The sequence below is a fragment of the Sarcophilus harrisii genome, chromosome 3, assembly GCF_902635505.1.
Source record: "Sarcophilus harrisii chromosome 3, mSarHar1.11, whole genome shotgun sequence".
NCBI lineage: Eukaryota > Metazoa > Chordata > Mammalia > Dasyuromorphia > Dasyuridae > Sarcophilus > Sarcophilus harrisii.
Genome location: NC_045428.1, coordinates 77729833 through 77748778, shown reverse-complemented (window position 1 = coordinate 77748778; position 18946 = coordinate 77729833). Strand labels below are relative to the sequence as shown.

At 38.0% G+C, this 18946-nt stretch overlaps 1 protein-coding gene across 1 annotated transcript in view; it reads left to right on the top strand.

Moving 5' to 3' along the window:
- PARD3B (par-3 family cell polarity regulator beta) overlaps positions 1-16925 on the top strand; it is a 740364-nt gene extending 723439 nt beyond the window's left edge. Inside the window, exon 21 of the mRNA XM_031961171.1 lies at positions 10662-16925. Within this exon, the coding sequence (XP_031817031.1) occupies positions 10662-11016 (355 nt within the window). The 3' untranslated portion in view covers positions 11017-16925. The remainder of the gene's footprint in view (positions 1-10661) is intronic.
- The last annotated feature ends 2021 nt before the right edge of the window (positions 16926-18946 follow it).

Here is an 18946-nt window from a genome sequence, read left to right as displayed (position 1 = left end):
ACAGATCTTCACATTTTTAGATAAAAAGAGTTATCTGGTGTTTCTGCTTTGTGAAGAATAAGGAAATATAAGAATGGAAATAATACCACCAGAATTCATCTCTTCAAAATGGTAAGCTCTGGTAGTCTCTGAAACCTAGCTTTGAAAATAAACCAATGACCCTTCCATGACCATGAAATGAAATAATGAAACATTTAGATAATTAGGGCCCAGGACTAGAGGTCTTAGGCAAAAAACAAACAAATAATCAAATGATATGTTCTTTTGCATTGCCATTCCTTCTTATTAAAAATCAGAATCTTCTGAAAAGATCCCAGGATATTTGTAAAGCCAATTGCAGATACTTTCCAACTGGATTCAATTGTATATAGTCTTGAGCCCATTCAGAGAGTTCTTCTCTTAGACATCAAATTTGGATCATTAAATCCTATGGCATCCACTTTCTGTAACTCTCTCACCTTTATAAAGGAGAATTTAGGAAATACTCCCACCATCTAATAGGATAAAAAAACTTAGTAAATCTCCCCTACTTTTTCACTTGCTAAAGTGGTGCCCATGACTTTGGCATTTATCTTTCCCTAACCCCATCCCCATCATCACATGTTAATAACAAAAGCTATCAGAACTCTTTTCTCTCCCTTCTTCCCTCCCTCCTCTTTCCTTCCTCTCTCTTTCCCTCCCTCCTTCTCTGTCTGTCTCTGTTTCTCTCTCTCTCTCTCTCTCTCTCTCTCTCTCTCTCTCTCTCTCTCTCTCTCTCCTTCCCTCCCTCCCTCCCTCCTTTTCTCTCTTTCTCTCACTGTCTCTTTCTCTTTGTGTTTGGGATGGGATGGGAGTTTTCAATTTCAGAACAGAAGCACAAATGAGATGTGGATTTGGCAACTTGTCTCCTTAAGTAGGTCTTCTCCCCACCCCCATCTCCAATTGCTCAGTAATTGTCCCCTCTTTTTAAATTCCAGAGAAATGTTATGAAAGAAAATCTGAAAATGGTCACGTCTACATCTGAACTTTATCCCCACTCAAATCTTCTACCAACTGCCAGGGCCCCCTCCTCATAATATAAAGGAAACCAGAGTGGTGAAAGTTAGAAATTTTTCCAGTCTTTTTTATAACACAGGTCATCAAATGATCATTATATTTTATAGTTTTGTAAAGTCTATAGAAGTTGAAGCTATGTAATATACATTGCAGAGTGTTCTCCTAATCCTGGTCGACCACATTCGTGCCTGGACCAGGGGATAAAGGCCTGGTAACTGGAAACCTGACACTATAGGAATTCCAAACACAACTTCAAACTGAAAACAGCTCGCTCTCTCTCGCGCGCGCTCTCTCTCTCTCTCTCTCTCTCTCTCTCCCTCCCTTTCTCCCTCTTCTTCTCCCTCTTCCTCTCCCTCTCCCTCTTTCCTTCTCTCCCTCTCCCTCTCTCTCTTTCTCTTCCCCCCTCCCATGGTATGTTCTACTTGACAGCCTGAGATTGTATTATTTTACATTATCTGATTTTTTTTTAAAGTTGTGAATTATTTGGAAAAGAACAGGAGCAAAAAGCACCTCCAAGCTCAAGCTCTAAAGAATCTATGGCTGATGTATTTGTGGTGGGTTTGATGTCATGAGCTCTTCGCCCCTGGCTGAGAGATGTAGGCCGTTTATACAGATGGTAGCAAGGGTTTCAGGACATTTGGCTCCTTACCACTTGTGCACCAAACTTGGATTCTCGAAAACTATGTGCCTCCTCACCAATTTTTAATCTTTCTTTTTAAAAAAAAAATTGCCATAGGTTAAAGATCTGTTTGATATTTGCCTCATTTCTTTCTATGTACACAGAGTGCTTTATAAGACTCAAAAGAGCTCCAGTCTGCTACTCAGGAGTTTTATAAGTAATGACTTTAATGCTGTATCCTGGGAAGGAAAATATCTACCTTTCCTTTTACTTGTCAATCAGTTCTGGCTTTTTAACTCTCATATTTTGTGTCTCTCTGAGTTTCCTCCAACTGGTCTCTTTTCCCTTCATTATTTCCCAGCTCACTAACTTTCCTCCATCCTTCTCAAAGGGCAACTTATTGAGATATCCAGGATGTATTTAGGGCCACTAGATATCACTTTAAGCCGTCAGAGAATTATAGAGAATCTTAAGTGTCTGAATTTGGAATTCTGACACCAGCACCTGATTGTCAGTGCCGAAGCCTTCTGATACAACTTGTAAGATTCTTGCCCTTTATATTACATTTGATAAAAATCTGAATCAAATGACTAAACTTACAACAAAAAATATGAACATTTTAACATAGTATCATAATAAAATTATATTCATGAATGGCTACAACCATCCTGTAACTGCTAACCTTGTATCCAGTTCATTCTGATTGACTTGTGGAGTCAATGTAGCACCATTTTTCCTGAGTGCCTCTTAGAATGTCAGTGGTGATAGACCTTAAAAGACCATAGGACTTTATTTGTTCTGTCATCTTGAAAAAACTCTCCCTCCCTAATCCATCTGACACACAACTGTCAAAGTGAGTTTTCTAAAGCAACGGCCTGAGTATATCATTGCCTTGCTTGATAAACTGCTATGGCTCCCTGTTGCCTCCAGAATCAAATTCAGTCTCTCCCTTTGGGTATTTAAAGCTCTTCAGTCTTGCTTCAAACTGTCTTCATTGACTTATTATTCCACACTCTTCTCAGTTACTATATAGTTTAGCCACCCTGGTCTACGTTTCTATTTCTCACCCATAACATTCCAGTTCCTGTATCCATCATCTGGTTCAAGCTCTTCTCCAGGCCTGGAATCCTTTACCTTTACTTCTTAGAATGCTTATCTTCTTTGAAGCACAGTTTTAGTATCACTTCCTACATGAGTTCTCTCCTGATTCCCCTAGTTGAGGGAGGGGGGAAAGAGGGCTTTTCATCCATCCCCCAAATTACCCTGCATTATTTTGTTTATTTTGTGAGGTGCTTGTTGTTTCATGCTATAGAATGCCAAGTGCTTGAAAATAGGAGTACATCTTTGTCTTTCTATCCTGAATAATTAATACATAATAAACACTTGTAAATTGACTGATTAATTGGTCCTTCTGTCTATCAGAAAGGGGAAGAGTCTTGGGTACGATATTTTCCAAAGAAAACAAACACTCCTCCCCCTCCATCCTTTCAGAAATGATTGTGGTATCCTTGTGAGATTTTAAATGGAAAGGGTTTTTTATTCTTTTGGAAAAATAATATCATGCATAGATAGAACTCACAAGGTCATATGAAAAATGAGATGTCTTAAAATAGTGATGCATTCTCTATTTGGATCGTTGTTTTAATCAAAATCTCCAGAGGAGGTTGCTCCTGGATTTCTCACTGTAGATACAAGGCATGCAGTGTCTCCACGATCAGTTATTTATGATGGCCTAGAATGGTATTGGTTTATATGTTTATCCACAAAGGTAAGGTTCCAGACCAATAAAGAAACTACTGAAAGGGGATGTTTAAGATGAGTAAATCCATCATTTAATCTCCCTCTTCTTCCTTTATCTTTTGCCAAAATCCTCTAATTATTAAGGGTAGAGTTCTTCCTCCCCTCCAGGTTTAAACATTGCTTTTAAAAAAATTAAGAAATATGCTTCAAAGAGATCAGTGACAAAAAGGAAGGGTCCCTTCTACACCAAAATATTTATGAGCATTCTGTGATAGGAAAGAACTGAAATATAGTAGATGTTCATTGATAAGAGAATTCCTGCACCAATTATAATATGTGAATGTGATGTGATATTAAGTACAGTGTTCTTGATTACTAAATACATAAGAAATTATGAACATGACATATACCAAGAAGCAAGGAAAGTTTTATATGAACATCATAAAGCAAAGTAAAATAAGGAGGATCAGGAAAACAGTATACACAATGATTTCTTTTTTCTTTTTTCTTTTTTTTTTTTATTTAATAGCCTTTTATTTACAGGTTATATGCATGGGTAACTTTACAGCATTAACAATTACCAAACCTCTTGTTCCAATTTTTTACCTCTTACCCCCCCACCCCCTCCCCTAGATGGCAGGATGACTAGTAGATGTTAAATACATTAAAATATAAATTAGATACACAATAAGTATACATGACCAAAACGTTATTTTGCTGTACAAAAACAATCAGACTTTGAAATATTGTACAATTAGCTTGATACACAATGATTTCAAGAAAATAAATGCAATTAGAAGATTTTTCTCCCCTTTTTTGCAGAGGTGGGGAAATGTAGATGTGAATGACAATTGATATCAGATCTTTTTTCAGTATGTTGACTAGTTTTGTTGAACTGTGTTTTCTATTTTCTTTATTATAAGGTTTGGCTCTCTGGAATGGGGAAGGTGAGGTAAACTTTGAGGAATCTAGGTGATATAAAGACAAAAGATATCAATAAAATTTTACTTAAAAAAAAAAAAGAAAGTAAGTAAATGCAAGGGACAGCTAGATAGCATGGTAGAAAGCTTGGAGTCAGGAAAACTTGAGTTCAAATTTAGCCTCAGAAACTTACTATTTGTATGACCATGGACAGGTCACTTAATTCTGATTGCCCCTAAAAAAGAATAAATAGAACAACAACAACCAAAAAAAACCCTAAATGCTATGAAATTATAATGATCAAGATTGATTCTAAATAAGAGTTATAAGATGACCAGCCCCTCCCTGTGCATTTTATAGAAGTAAGGGACCATAGGTGTGATCTGAATATAATGGTAGATTTTTTTTTTTTAATCTTGCTTGGTTTTATGGAACTTTTTTTCTACCTTTCTTCATTTTTTCATATTTTTTGAAAATAGTGGGAAATACAGATGTAAAAATTGCATAGTGATGTATGTATTATATATAATTATATATAATATTGATAAAATTATTTTAAAAAAAAACAATAATGTGGACAGGCACTTAAAATTTCTCTTTGCTCAGAAAAAAAGCATCTAGTAGGTTAAAGAAAATGTTTGTAGAAAGTTTCCAAGCAAGAAAGTCCTGTGAGTGTCAAAGACCTCAAAGGGAGAAATATTCAGTATCTTTAGCACTCTGAAACATTAAATCTGTGTGTTTTCATAGGCCAACTTATTGTTTTTCTTTTCTCCTCAAAAGATAACTGTTATGATGGATTTTACAGAATAATATGGTTTCCATTATTTTTGTTCTTGACAAAGAACAGCCACCTCACTCTTGGTTTCTGCCACATGTAAGCACAAGTCTCAGTCATAAAGTTTCCCCTCCAAGGAAACTGGGAATGGGATCATGAAATCATCTCGGGCTCTGCCCTGTCTGCCCATAGAAAAATGAAACCTCACTTTTCCCTTCTGTGAAAGTTGGGCCCTGTCACAACAATGAGGTGTGTGAGAAGAGACACCAATTGTCTTCAGCGCCTGCAGAGAATCCGGACTGTATCTCGGAGGGTGGCTTCCGCCCCTTCAGCACTTCGTCTGGCTTGTCTCACCAAAAAAACAACCCAGAGTGCCTGTCTTTTATAATGTGCTGTTTTAACAGAGAAGAGTCTCGAGGGAGAGAACAGGACCCTAAAAGTCCAAGGCCTGGAATTCCTCCTTTCTCTCTTTCCATTTTAAACAGGAAACATTCACACTAAGAGGCTCCAGAGGGAGAGTTTGGTTGTGTGTTCATTTTGAGGCAGATAATATTTGTGAGTTGTGTCGTATGTCAGTGATTTACCCTGTGGGCTTAAAGCGAGTGCAGGAAAACCACGTTTCACTTCATGCAGAGAAAGTTCTTCAGGGGAGTTGGGGAGGAAACACAGGTTAAGGCCTTATTTTTTTCTAAGTGTTTTGGAAATCTCCAACATGGACAAAAAGAAAAATTGGAGCTGGTCAGGGAAAGACTCAAATTCTGAGATGAAAGAGTTGATGGATACTGAAAACATTCTCAAATGAAAAAGACTTCAAACAGAAAAGAGAGATGAAATAGTAATCCTGTTTCCCTCAGACCAGCAGCAACAGATGAGATATTTGTGTCTTGTGTGCCAAGGGAGGTTGGATGCCCAAAGTGTTATAGAATAAAACTCCACAGAAATGACATCTCCAAGAGACCTTTCTGGATTGGGCACAACCTTTCCCCTCAGATGTCACACAGCATTTTGTTTTGTAGCCCTCTAAATGAAGGAATTCTTATCCTTGTTAATGTCATGGACCTCTTTGACAGTCTAGAGAAACTTGTGGGCCCTCCTCAGAATAATTTTTTAAATTTATAATAAAAGCAAAAGCACTTTTTTAGGGTGAAGTTAGAAAAAATTAGGGATTATGTTTTCCTTTCAAGTTCATATCCTCCCCCACTCCTGAAATCTCTTTATTCTCATAAGAACTCCTGCAACAATGTAATAACTGTTTAATGATCTTTTTATTCTATGACATTGAAACCTTCTTGATGTTTCATCATTTCATAGATAATGATCTGGAATTTCAGTTCTCTGATTTTGCACATGAGCAAACTGAGGATATTTATCGCTATGTGACATAATATTTGTTTTCAGCTAGCATCTTATATCATCTGCTGACCTTTAGATAATATAGTACTTATATTTTTTAGTTGGAAAATTGGTTAGAAAGTTGAAAGATCTGAGTTCAAAACCAGGCTCATTTACTTATTACCTGAGAGAGAGAGAGAGAGAGAGAGAATTCATATGTAGATATAGATAGATAATAGACACTGATCACAGAGATGATGGATGGTTGAATGAATGAATAGATGGATATGGATAATTAATATGTAAATATAGCTAGATGATAGACAATATTCATAGAGATGGATATATGGATATAGATAGTTAACATGTAGATGTAGATAGATGAGAGACTGATCAGAGACATGGATGGATGGATAGGTAATATGTAGATATAGATGATAGATACTGATCACAGATGGGTGGATAAATGGATAGATGCATATGGATAGATGATAGACAATGATCACAGAGATGGAATAGATATGGATAGATACTGTGTAAATATAGGAACATGATAAACTGATGAATAGATAACCAGGCAGATTAATGTATTATTAGCGGGCGGGACAGGGAGGGAACCCACTGGATTTGGAGGCTGACGTCCTGGATTCAAGTCCTAAGTCCTCCTATAAGACTTTGGATAAGTCGCCTTCATCTCCCTAAGCCAAGATGGTTTCTCACTACATATCATATGACTTCTATGCTCTACTTCATGGAGTTCTTATGAGGTGAAGTGAGATATAGTTAAAATGCTTTGTAAATTGTAAAGAGCTATAAAAATATCAGCTAAAAGCAATGGATGGAGCTCTGGCCCTGGAGTAAGGAAGACCCAAATTCAAACCCAGCCTCAGACACTTACTATGTAACCCTGAACAAGGAACTTACTCTCTATCTGATTCAATTTTCCCATTTATAAAATGGATATGATAATAGCACCTCCTCCCCAGGATCATTGTAAGAATAAAGTGAGACAATATTTGTAAAGTGCTTTGCAAAGCTTAAAGATATTGTTATTACTGCTTGTGGGAGGCATTTTGAAGTAAACCAACACAAAAATTTTACTAAATAATGGTACTTGCTCTGATTCATGTTAAGAGTGACAATATTGACTAGTGGGTAAAGGATCACACTTAAAGTCAGGCAGAGTATTGGAGAGATTCGAATGCTGGTTTGAAGACAAGAAGATCAGAGTTGTTATGCCTCTTCAAGTATCTGTATAACCCTAGGCAAGTCATTTAACTTTTTAGGCCTTAATTCCTCCATAAGTAAAGTGAAGGGATTAGATTTGATGACTTTTAAAGTCCCTTTTAGTTTTAACCAATTAAATGACTGGATCAAGGTCTCATGGCAATGAAAAAGAGCCATTGAGACCTTGATCCAGTCATTTAATTGCTCAGTGCCTCAGGGAACTCTCTAAAGCTGGGATTTCCAGTCTGCTTTGGTGGAGGGAACTCCCACCCTGGGAGTTCTCTGCAAGTCTGAAAATGCAACCCTGAACCAAATGTTTAATGAATGTAAAACAGTTTACTCTGGTTTGCTGACAACTGTCCCAAGTTAAATGGGACATGGCAGGAGCATCAATCATCATGATGCCTGGTAGGATAAAGACATAGGAATATAGAAGGGGGGCTTCCCCAGTGCATTTGTAGAGCTGTATTCACATGCTCACATGTTACTTGTCACAGGCACCAGAGCTTGTCAAATCCTCATTGATTCAGGAAACTCACAGAGCTGTTTTACCATGAGCCTCCACAACTTCTAGGGTGTTTTCTTCTCCATCTGGCAGCTGGTTGAATTAACCACAGCTACTGTCTTCTTCCATCCCAGCCCTTCCCTTTAAGAACTCCAGCCTTTTTGAGTACTGAAGTTAAAAGAGCTTGGCAGACTGATGTGTTTAAGTTGCTGTTTTTGTTTTCTTAAAAAGAAAAGGGGAGGGGAAAAATAGCAGGTGGGAAGGAGCAGGGAGGTGTGAATATCTTTGCACAGAAGGTTTATGAGATTGGCAAAGCTGCAAACTTAACTCATCTGTTTATCCCCGGGCTAGATAAGATGCAGTCATCTGCACTTTGTTTAAAGACTTTCTGCTCTTATTACAGCAAATGGAATAGGAGAAGCTTACTGTCTTCCAGTGGGAAGATGAGTAGAGGCTGCAGAAGAAAGAAGTCCCTCTGTGTTCACTTTCCACTTGCCCTAGATCCTTTTGCAATTCTGTACATTGAAGAGTGTGGAACTTGCAGCTAGCTTGGTTCTTCCCAGGCAGTTAAGTAATTCTAGAATGTCCAGAATGAAATGTGGCAATGTCTCTTGCCCAAAAGCTGTGATTTAATATCACTGGTTTCCATTATATATATGTTTTTTAAGTTTGGGCCCATTCTCCCTGGTGCTAGAGTCCTAAGGGGAAGTCCCAGGGGAACTTGGAGGCTGCCAGGAATGGCTTCCAGAATTGGCCAATTCCAAGATTAAGACCATTAAATTGCCAGCACCAAATCTAGACAAGGAATGGAGGCAGATAGATATCCCCTTTCATGTCTTCTCACCATTCACAGGTTTCTGTGAAGGAGATCAAATTAATTCTAGATCCTAAAATCAGAAAGACCTGGTTTCAAATTCTGCCTTAAATACTAATCATATGACTTATTAGATATGTGACTTTGGGCAAATCACTTAACCTTAGTGTCAATTTCCTCATCTGTATAATGGGAATAATTAGAGCACCATCCTCAAAAGTGTTGTTATGATTTGTTGTTCAGTCGAGTTTTATTCTTCATGACCCTATGGACCATAGCACACTAGATCCTTCTGTCTTCTACTGCCTCTCAAAGTCTGTCCAAGTACATGTTTGTTTTTTCCATAATACTATTTATCCTACTTATCCACTGTCATTCCCTTCTCCTTTTGCCTTCAATCTTTCCCAATATCAGGGACTTTTCCAATGAAAAAGTTTCATATTTGATCTTCTAGTAAATAGCTTGAATTAATTTCTTTAAGTATTGAACAATTTGACCTCTTTGCTGTCCAAGAGACTTTCAAAAGTCTTTTCTGGTATCATGATTTGAAACCTCAAATGTATTAGTGTATGCAACTATGAAGAATTTTGCAAATATTAAAAGATTTTGGATGGGGAAAAATTATATCCCCATTTCAGGACAATTAATTTTCCCAAGTCTTTTGTGCATTTTAATAAGTTATTCTGAGAAGAGGTACATGGACTTCACTACACTATTAAAAAGGTCCAGATTATAATTTTTTTTAAGTTAAGAATATATGATCTGGTTTAACTCCCTCAGTTTACAAATGAACTTCAGTATTTGACCTTCCAGTGAATAGTCTGAGTTAATTTCTTTAAGTATTGATTGATTTGACCTCCTTGCTGTCCAAATGACTTTCTTTTTCTTTTTTTTTTTACAATGTTTAATATTTATTACATAGGCTTTTAAAATACAATAATAACTTTTTTATTTTTCAAAGTACATGCAAAGATAGTTTTTAACATCCACCCTTGCAAAACTTTGTGTTCCAAATTTTTCTCCCTCTTTTCCCCCTTTCCCTAGACAGCAGTAATCCAATAAAGGTTCATTTCTTCTAAATATATTCCCACATTCCCACATGCTTGCAAGAAAGATCAAAAGGGAAAAATGAGTAAGAGAAAAAACAAACAAACAAACAACAACAAAGATGGAAATACTATGCTGTGATCCACATTCAGTCTCCACCGTCTTCTCTCTAGATGTGAATGGCTCGCTCTGTTACAAATCTATTGGAATTGCCTTGAATCACCTCATTGTTAAAAAGAACCAAGTCCATCACAGTTGATCACCCCATCTTCTTGTTGTGTGTACAATGTTCTCTTGGTTCTACTCACTTCACTTAGCATCAGTTCATGTCTTTTCAAGCCAAATGACTTTCAAAAGTCTTCTCTAGCGTCATGATTTGAAACATCAAATGTAATAGTGTATGCAGCTATGAAGAATTTGCACATTTAAGCTGTTGTATTAAACCGAGACCTAGTGAGGTTGTTCCTTACATAAAGTGGGCTTAAGTAGTAGAGAATGCAGTCTGAATTTGAGTTCATGACAAGTCCTCTGGAATGTTGGACTTTGGGTCATTTAGGACATGGAAATTCTCCAGCCTTTTAAATAGTTCTGTAGGGAACCCTGGCTTTTTTTTCCCCTAATATATGTTTTTGTTTTCTCCCTCTAGACGAGGACCTACAGAGCCAGCAGATTATCTAACAGGACCTCGGTTGATATACAAGGAAAGGCAACTTCCTTATTACCCAGGAATGCAACCCATTCATCCTCCTAAAGGAAGCTATCTCCGTGCCCAGGATGTGAGGCTACCAGAACTTCACTATCCTCAATACTATCCACCCCCTCCAGCTACCCTCCACAAAGGACCTTTCCGACAAGATGTTCCACCTTCACCACCTCAACACCCCAAAGTGCCAGCATATAATGAAATAGGCAAAATGGGACAGCAGGCAGCCAGCCCAGAACAGTACCCATATAGAGCCCAGGACCCCCGGCAGAAAAATCCCATGACTGCAGCTGTGTAGCGGGACACCGCCAAGATCAGCACAGTCTAGGAAAAAAAGACTTCTGAAATTGCCTCCTTTTTTTCTCTCAGTCCCCCAAAGTCTTCCTAGCTATGAAATTATCCATGAACTGGAACCATTCTTTCTGCTGCAGGTACAGATTAGGTTCTTCTCGCTGAGGAAATCACTTAAGGCCAATCAGAAGGGTGAAAAAGGAAGGTACAATATGTCTGATCAGGCCATGAAAACAGTGGTACTGTACATTAAAATGCTTTTAAACCAGTTAAACTCAGAGCAGAAGTGGTAGCTGAAAAGTAAATAACATCTTTAGACACACTAAGTGGAATATCCCAGGGCTAAATAATATGCACCACTGGACCTTTCCACACATATGGGCACACAGGAACACACACACACATACACACACACACACACACACACACACACACACACACAGCAGTCCCTCTGTTAAAGATTACTGCCGATGTTAAGACAGTCTCTGCTATAGATCCTTGGCTATTTGGGAGCCAAGCAACAGCAGGCTTTTTACAATCGGAAAGCCAGTTCCTAAGGCCACAGTGTATACAAGACTGCTAATTTGGTGCACCTGGTGTGGGTTATTATTTTAGCAAAAGAAGAACGGAAAAAAATAAGAAAAAGCAGAAGTGGCCCCTCAAAAATTTTCTGTCAGAAAAAGACAGTATTTATCTATAATGTCTGTCAGGGTACTAGTACCACCCGTCTGATTGACTGTCCCTGCCAGTCATGAAGGTACTTGGTAAGACTGAATGTACAATAGGAATGGGGGCCTTGGTTACATTTCTCTTGTTTCCCTATTGAACAGAAAAATTCAACATCAGGCCTCAGAAGGAATCCTGAGAACCAGTGAGAGCTACTGAGAGGCTGGTATTTCAAGGACCAATCAATCATTGTGAAAGGAGTGGGGTCTTGTCACATGCAGCCTAAAGCTATATTCCACAAGGACATGCTTATTCTCTCTTAGATGGAGGAGCCTGGGAGCCAGCAGGAGGGCCAGAGTTGACCTGGTCTTTCCCCTTCCTTTCCGCCTTTTTCTGGCCACAATATCAGAGAGGCCCCAGATCTCAGAAGCAGTCCCAGGTTTCCAACCTGTAATTATTTAGCTGCCGGTTCTATTTTAAGGCTTCCACTTCTATAGATAATCCTCAATTGGCAAGGAAGAGAACCCTCTTGTTGGGCCTCCCAGGATTCAATGCCCTCGAGGTGCCAATTCAGTAATAAGTGCCAAACAATCCCCATTTGCACTACAGGGAGCTAAATGCCAACCACAACTGGGAGGAACCTTTTTGGGGACTTTAAAACAAAATGGACTAGGGCGTGGTGGACAAACAGTATGTGTTCAGTAAGGCTGTGCTCTGATGTGAGTTTCACTTTGTTTTGGTTTGAATTTGTGTGTGTGTTAAACAGAAGAGGGAGTAGAATGTAGGAAAACACAGTTTTGAAGAACTAACTTTTAAAGGCAAATATAAAAGTTAACAGGAGTTTTGTGTTTGAGAAGGAAGAAAATGAGAAGGGAGAGGTTAGAAAAGAGGTGGGGTGGGATATGAAGAGACAATAAACCAGGGTTATCTTTTTCTGTGAATTCTTAGTAACAGCAAATAAAACTTCAAGAAGGATCCTGGTACAGATAGAGTGTGACAAAGCCAGAGATTTAGAACTAAATTTCTTCAGTTTCCCTAAGAATAAGCATGATGCTCCTGGGAGGTCAATAGAAATCCCATAATGTCAGATCTAAAGGAAAGGCATCTAATTCATCTGAAAAATGAAAAATCTAAGACTCAGAGAGGGAAAAGTGATGGAGGCTATGCAGGTCAGAGATGACGGTCAGAATTTGAACATGGATCTGTCTCAAAATTCAGGACTTTTCACTGTACAACTAAGACTTGGATTCCAGTGTTTCACAACTTAACTTGTTTGACTACAAAGTAAATGGTAGGAAAAGGATCTTAAAGCTTTAAAAATAATTTTTTAAAAAATCTTTCAAAGGCTTTAAGATGGATAAATCAATTGCAATTCCTTTGAACTCTGTGACCATTTTCTCCTTATGAATGGACAATTCGAAGATTGTAACTAGACCTAAATGAGAAAGCAAACAAAGAACTGTTTGAGGAACATTCAAAACCTAGAGGCAGAACATTTTGTCTGGATTTGGGCATCTTAAAAAGACTCTTCAGAGTACTTATTGTTTAAAAGGGGAGGGGGGGTCTAGAAGGTCATCTTCAGCCACTGCCCTTGTTTAAAATGGAGGAGCTTAAGATGATTCATTAAATTACAATACTACAGATTGCCATGGGTCCATCTATCCCAGATTAATATTTCCTCACTCCAATGTATCTTCAATGTCATTGATTTAGGTGTCCATGAAGTTCATAATTCATCTTTACCTTCTGGTCCATGGTCTCCCAAACATCTTCCACAGGCCATCAACACAACATAATGAGGGCTTCCCCTTGATCTTTTTATACTTCATAGCTATCAGGGCAGTACTTGAGCAATCTATAATCCATTGCTTTTCCCTAGTCCATCACATTTTCCAATTATATTTTTCCACAATAATATCATTTATAACAAAAAGAAATTGAGTTCTGTCTCTAAGAAGTGATGCTGACTGCTGGTTTGAGAGAAAAAAGAATGTTGAAAGACAGAAGTTGCACTAAAGTAGGAATTAGAAGGACTTAGATTTGCTAATGACTATGTGACCTTAAGCAAGTCTCTTAATCATGGGATCTTAGGGTCAGTGATATAGAACCAGAAGGAACCTAGTTCAGAGCCATCTAGTTCAATTACCTCATTTTACAAATGGAGAGTTTCTTCATTTGTAAAAGAAAATGATCATTTGAACTTGATGATATCTGAGGTCCCCTCCTAGCTTTAAGTTCTAACAGGATTTATAGAGGAAGTGGGGTTTGGAGCTCAATATCTCTCAAATATTCTTAACTACAATTTCCTGTTGGAGATGTACCAGGATGTTGCTTTTTCTATCTCTCAACCACAAGAGCCCATCTTGGAGCTATGGCATACAGAACCTCATTTGAATTCCTGTTAACAGTATTCAGTAGGAACCAGGGTAAGGGATCTAATGTGGGTTTTTGCCACATATATAACACCTGATTTTATTAAAAGTCCCAGGTTTGCCCACCTGTGATTATTGGGTGCTTGCTTTTACTTGTAACCTGACTGGAGAGCCACTGGGGTCTTGAAAGTCCTACCTTGGAGGTGCTGATTCAGTACTTGCTAGTAGAATAGAGGTACACCAAGTTGAGGTATTGAGGGGATCTGCTGAAAGGGATAATAAGCTTAATAAATTTTGCAGATGAAAAAGATAAAGTTAGGGGAAATGTTCCTTGCAATGGGTCATTAGAAATGAGGTCTTTGGTTCTTTCCTTCCCTGATTCCAATCTCCAGCTTAGCTCTTACGGGATAGAAGCCAGAAGCTTCCGTTTATTGGTAAAGGATGTGACCACAAACGAGAGGATCTGGATAGAGGTCAATAACATGAGGTTAAGCAGTCTATAGTGGGCAAGAGGTGTGATCTTAATAGAAAGAAAGCCCTCATTTTCACATTCCCACTTGGAAACCTAGCACGTACTCCACCTACTGCACATAGACTGGGCCTGAGATTCTCTGGAGAAGGCTTTTTGTATTGTGTACACAGTCAATAAAAATGTGGTAACCTCAGGGAGGCAGCCAGAGCCGAGAAGGTCCACTTAAAGTGAGTGAAAAATAAATTAAGATAGTTCCCTTTGCTCCTTTGAAATATAACCCACATCCCATTTGCCCCTGCTGGAAAGGAACTAATATTGTGTGTTTGCGACAGTGCCTTTATCAAGCCAGGCAACAATTAGAAACAGCTCAGAACTCGAGGGAGGGCTTAATAAATCACTACGCAATATATCGCTTCTCAGGGCACTACAGTACCATTTACAGATTTCATCTACAGTATTTAGGAAAAACACAGCATAATCAGCATGGGGTGAAAAACAAACTTCCAGTTTATTTATGGCCTTTGGAAAACTCAATCAGTAGTTTCCACATAGCTCAGAACTCTAATAACCCCCCTGGAATGCCATGGCTGGTGCCACTTAAGGAACACCCATCAAACAAACCCCTTCCTTGCTGCTAATCTGACCCAATAGGTCACTTAGGACTTGAAATGATGTTTTTGCCTTAAGTCAGTAGACATTTTTACAGACCCCTATTTTCCTCCTGTGTTTGAAGAAATAGGTAAAAAGGGTAATATCTGGAAATAGATCATCAGAAGTTATAGTGAAAGAAAAATTCCACTCTCCATTAACAGCACAAAGAAATATCTCATCAAGGCATTGGACCTTTGGGCTGCTGGACTATCACTCTTGGAATAAGGTGGGCAAAAGGGGCAGGTTATATGCCTTTCCACAGTACCAGATCTGAAGACTGAAGACAAGTCAGGATGGTTAAAATTCAGGAAACAGAAACTAGAGATTGGGTTTTTTTCCCCTTTTATTCATACTTATTGGATATTTAGAGATGTCAAGAGAAATTATGAGAGCTGCCTACCATCACAGAGCTATTGTGTGTTTTCCAACCCAGGTGTATCCTATCTACTTCCTACCACTGCTCAGAGGGAGCATAATGTGTTGGATACAGAGGGCTGGGTTCTGAATAAGAAGATTTGAATTCAAATTCAGTTTCTCACATGTACGGATTGTTTAACAAACCATGGGCAAGCCATTTAATCTCTAGCTACTAAGTCTATAAAGTATAAACCTTCTGTTCAGTATTTATCAGGTAAGGGAAGGTTTCTACACCAGTGGTTATGGAATCACAAGTCTGAATGAATATGTAAAGCCAACATCCTTTCCTCATCCCATGTGCTATTCCAAGTTGTAAGCTGATCTGGATTCTGGAGGAGCTTGAGCTGATTGAAGATTCAGTGTGTTGAGTCAGACCACTGAAGCTAGTCATTACAGCTGTCTAGTGTTGGTCATTTGAAAGTGAATTGCTCAAAGCCTAGAGGAAAACGAATCTAAGAGAACATTCTTTGGAGATTTGGAAGGAAAGGAAAATACCCCACGATAGGTTTAGTTTATTTATGGGCCTGGTAAACATCACATAATTTGAAACATTGAGACTCTAAATACAGCTCCTTTCCAAGTGGAAGTCATTCCACTGGAGAGATTTCTCTCCTGCTTTCTGAGTCCACGAGTCACACTGTGGCCACATTTGGTGCCATTACTTCAGGAAGAGCCGTTAATAGGAATAACCAAAGATGCTTTTTCTCAACACTCCTCATCTATATCAGTCTGGGAAGAAATGATAGCCCAGTGATGGTGGAGCAAGAAGTAGTCACTCTGAGAGATCCCTGCAGAGTGAGCTTTGTGATCAAAGAGAAACCTTGGGCAGACTAAAATTAGTCCCATATCTTATATGCAGCCAGGTCTCTTAAGTAGACCATTTTTCTCACCCACATCCCTAAATCATAATAGCATCCCTCAAGGGCTGATTTTTCAAAGGTGGACTAGAAAGCCCTGATGTTGGGGGAGTTAATGGCCCCTGATTACACTTCTAGCCGGTATCCCTGATTGCAGTGATTTGAGAAAATATTCTCACTCAGTCTGCACTAACTGGAGTGCTGTTTACTATCCGGACGTAAAAACAAAACCTGTTGTTTATAAACTACTTTTTCTAGTATTTCCTGTGATTTTATGATACCAAATCTGTTCAAAAGTTATAAAGAAAAAATTATATGAAATCATATTTTGGAATATGGGGAATTAAAGGGATGGAGTCTTTGCTAAATTTGAAAGATTGTTCCTTTTTATACCACAGAAAGCATTTGGAATTTTTGTTTCATATTACTATATAAAATGTACTTGGTTTATTTTGCATTAAAATAAAGCTTTTCAGAGTTCAAACAGTATTGTGTAGTTGTGTTCATTTTCACTTGCCATTGCATTCTTTCTTTCTTTCTTTGGCTGAGGCCAGATTTGAACTCAGGTTCTCCTGCTTCAGGGCTGGTGCTCTATCCACTGCATGACCTAGCTTCTCCTACTCGCCATCACTTTCAGTCAGGCTTGGACCTTCTCCTACTTGAAGAGGGGACCTGGAGGAATAAGGATGTATGAAGGCCCTGAAAGAATTAGTCTTTCCTCTGAGGGGTTTAAATCATAAGGCCAAACCCATGCTGATACTGTTCTTGAGGTAAAAGGTGTTAACTCAGAATGGACCCAACAGATTCCAGCTTAAAACAGGAAACCACCCAGAAGGATTGTAAAGGGAATTGGTGATACATTATTTAGGAAGGAAAAAAATAAACCAAAACATAAGCATAAAGAAAATGCATTTCTTACAACTTACTTAGATGGAAACACAGGACAAATGATTACTATTATTACCTGTGTTTAGGGAAAATGTTTCATAATCACTTACGTGATTTCTTCCCCCCCCCCCCAATATCTTCTTAGTAAAAATACAAAATGTTGTAAGAAAGAGCCATAGTCTTTAAGCAGCTAGTGAAAATCTCAAAGTGACTAAGAGACATGCCCTGAGTTATTGGAATGCTATGATGAATAGAGGAAACCTGCCACTTGCCAATCTAGAACTCAGGTTTTTTTAACTACAAGTTCAAGGGCTATGCTCACTGGTGTCCCCTTTCAAGTTGCAAGCTTTGACCACTGCTAAATCCCACTATAGAGAGATGACATGGGTATTCTTTGTCCCACTCCTTCCTCTTAAAGGGGAATTTATTACTGGACACCACAAGGTCACATACATCTGGTATGGATGGAGCAGCAGTAACAGTTAAAAAGATTGTCAGTTCACAGTCAACAATATTTCTTGGAGTTTAATGCTATTCCTCAACCCTAGTTATGGGCTATTTGGCTGACTCTGCTTAGCTTCCTACCACCTAAATTCATTTTGCTCAGTCTTAGCCTTGAAATTAACTTACCTTCTGAGCCATTGCAATGGATTTCTCCTTAAACTGTGAAAGGCCTTGAATGCAAGACTGAACATTTATATTTTATCTAAGAGGCCATAGGAATCCAGGAGGATACTGGATCACTACTCTGATACTGAAAGAAAAAAAAAATTCAAGTAATTAACTTAAAGCAATAGGCTTAAATTGCTTAAAATTTTCACAAAGAAAATAACTTACAATAAAGAATTTAGGTCATTTGATATCGTAAATATCATTTGAAGAAAAACTTTGAGCAAATAAGTCATTTTAACTATTATAAATACACAAATTAAAAATAAAGGGCATATGAAGAAGTTGCTACATGCATTCAGAGGAAGAAGTGAAAAAATAGAAGTATGAACAGAATAATTATATATGTGTGTCTATCTATCTATATTTATATATTTGTGTCTAATGGTAGCCATCTCTAGGACAGGGCAGGGAGTGATGGAAATAAGAAAAAAAAGAAAAAAATTGTAAGATAACTTTATTATACATTTAAAAGGAATAGCAAGTTGTACATAATAGATTTGCAATTTTATGTGCAATCATCTTTTTTTTTACACTGTTCTAGAAATGTTTTCTTTATTCCATAAATTAAAAATTAAATAAATCTTTAAAATAAGAATTTAGGTTTATTATAGGATCATCTATCAAAAGTCTCACTACTAAAAGACTGCTTCTTTCTAACTAACGACCTCTAGTTGTGAAATTGGGAGTCCCTCACTATTAACCATGATACATGAACAAGCACACCTGAAGGAGATTAGAGATTGGTTACATTTTCTTTATCCTTTGCTTCAGAGACAATAATATTCTTATCTGAGGGATCATGTGTCACCTGCCCTGTTTGGACCAATCCCATACTACTTCAGAAAAATATATATTCAGAATAATTAAAACAAAATTGCATATATGTTATATAAAATTACAAATATATGTCATAGTTGATTATCAATGCATTCATTCTCACTA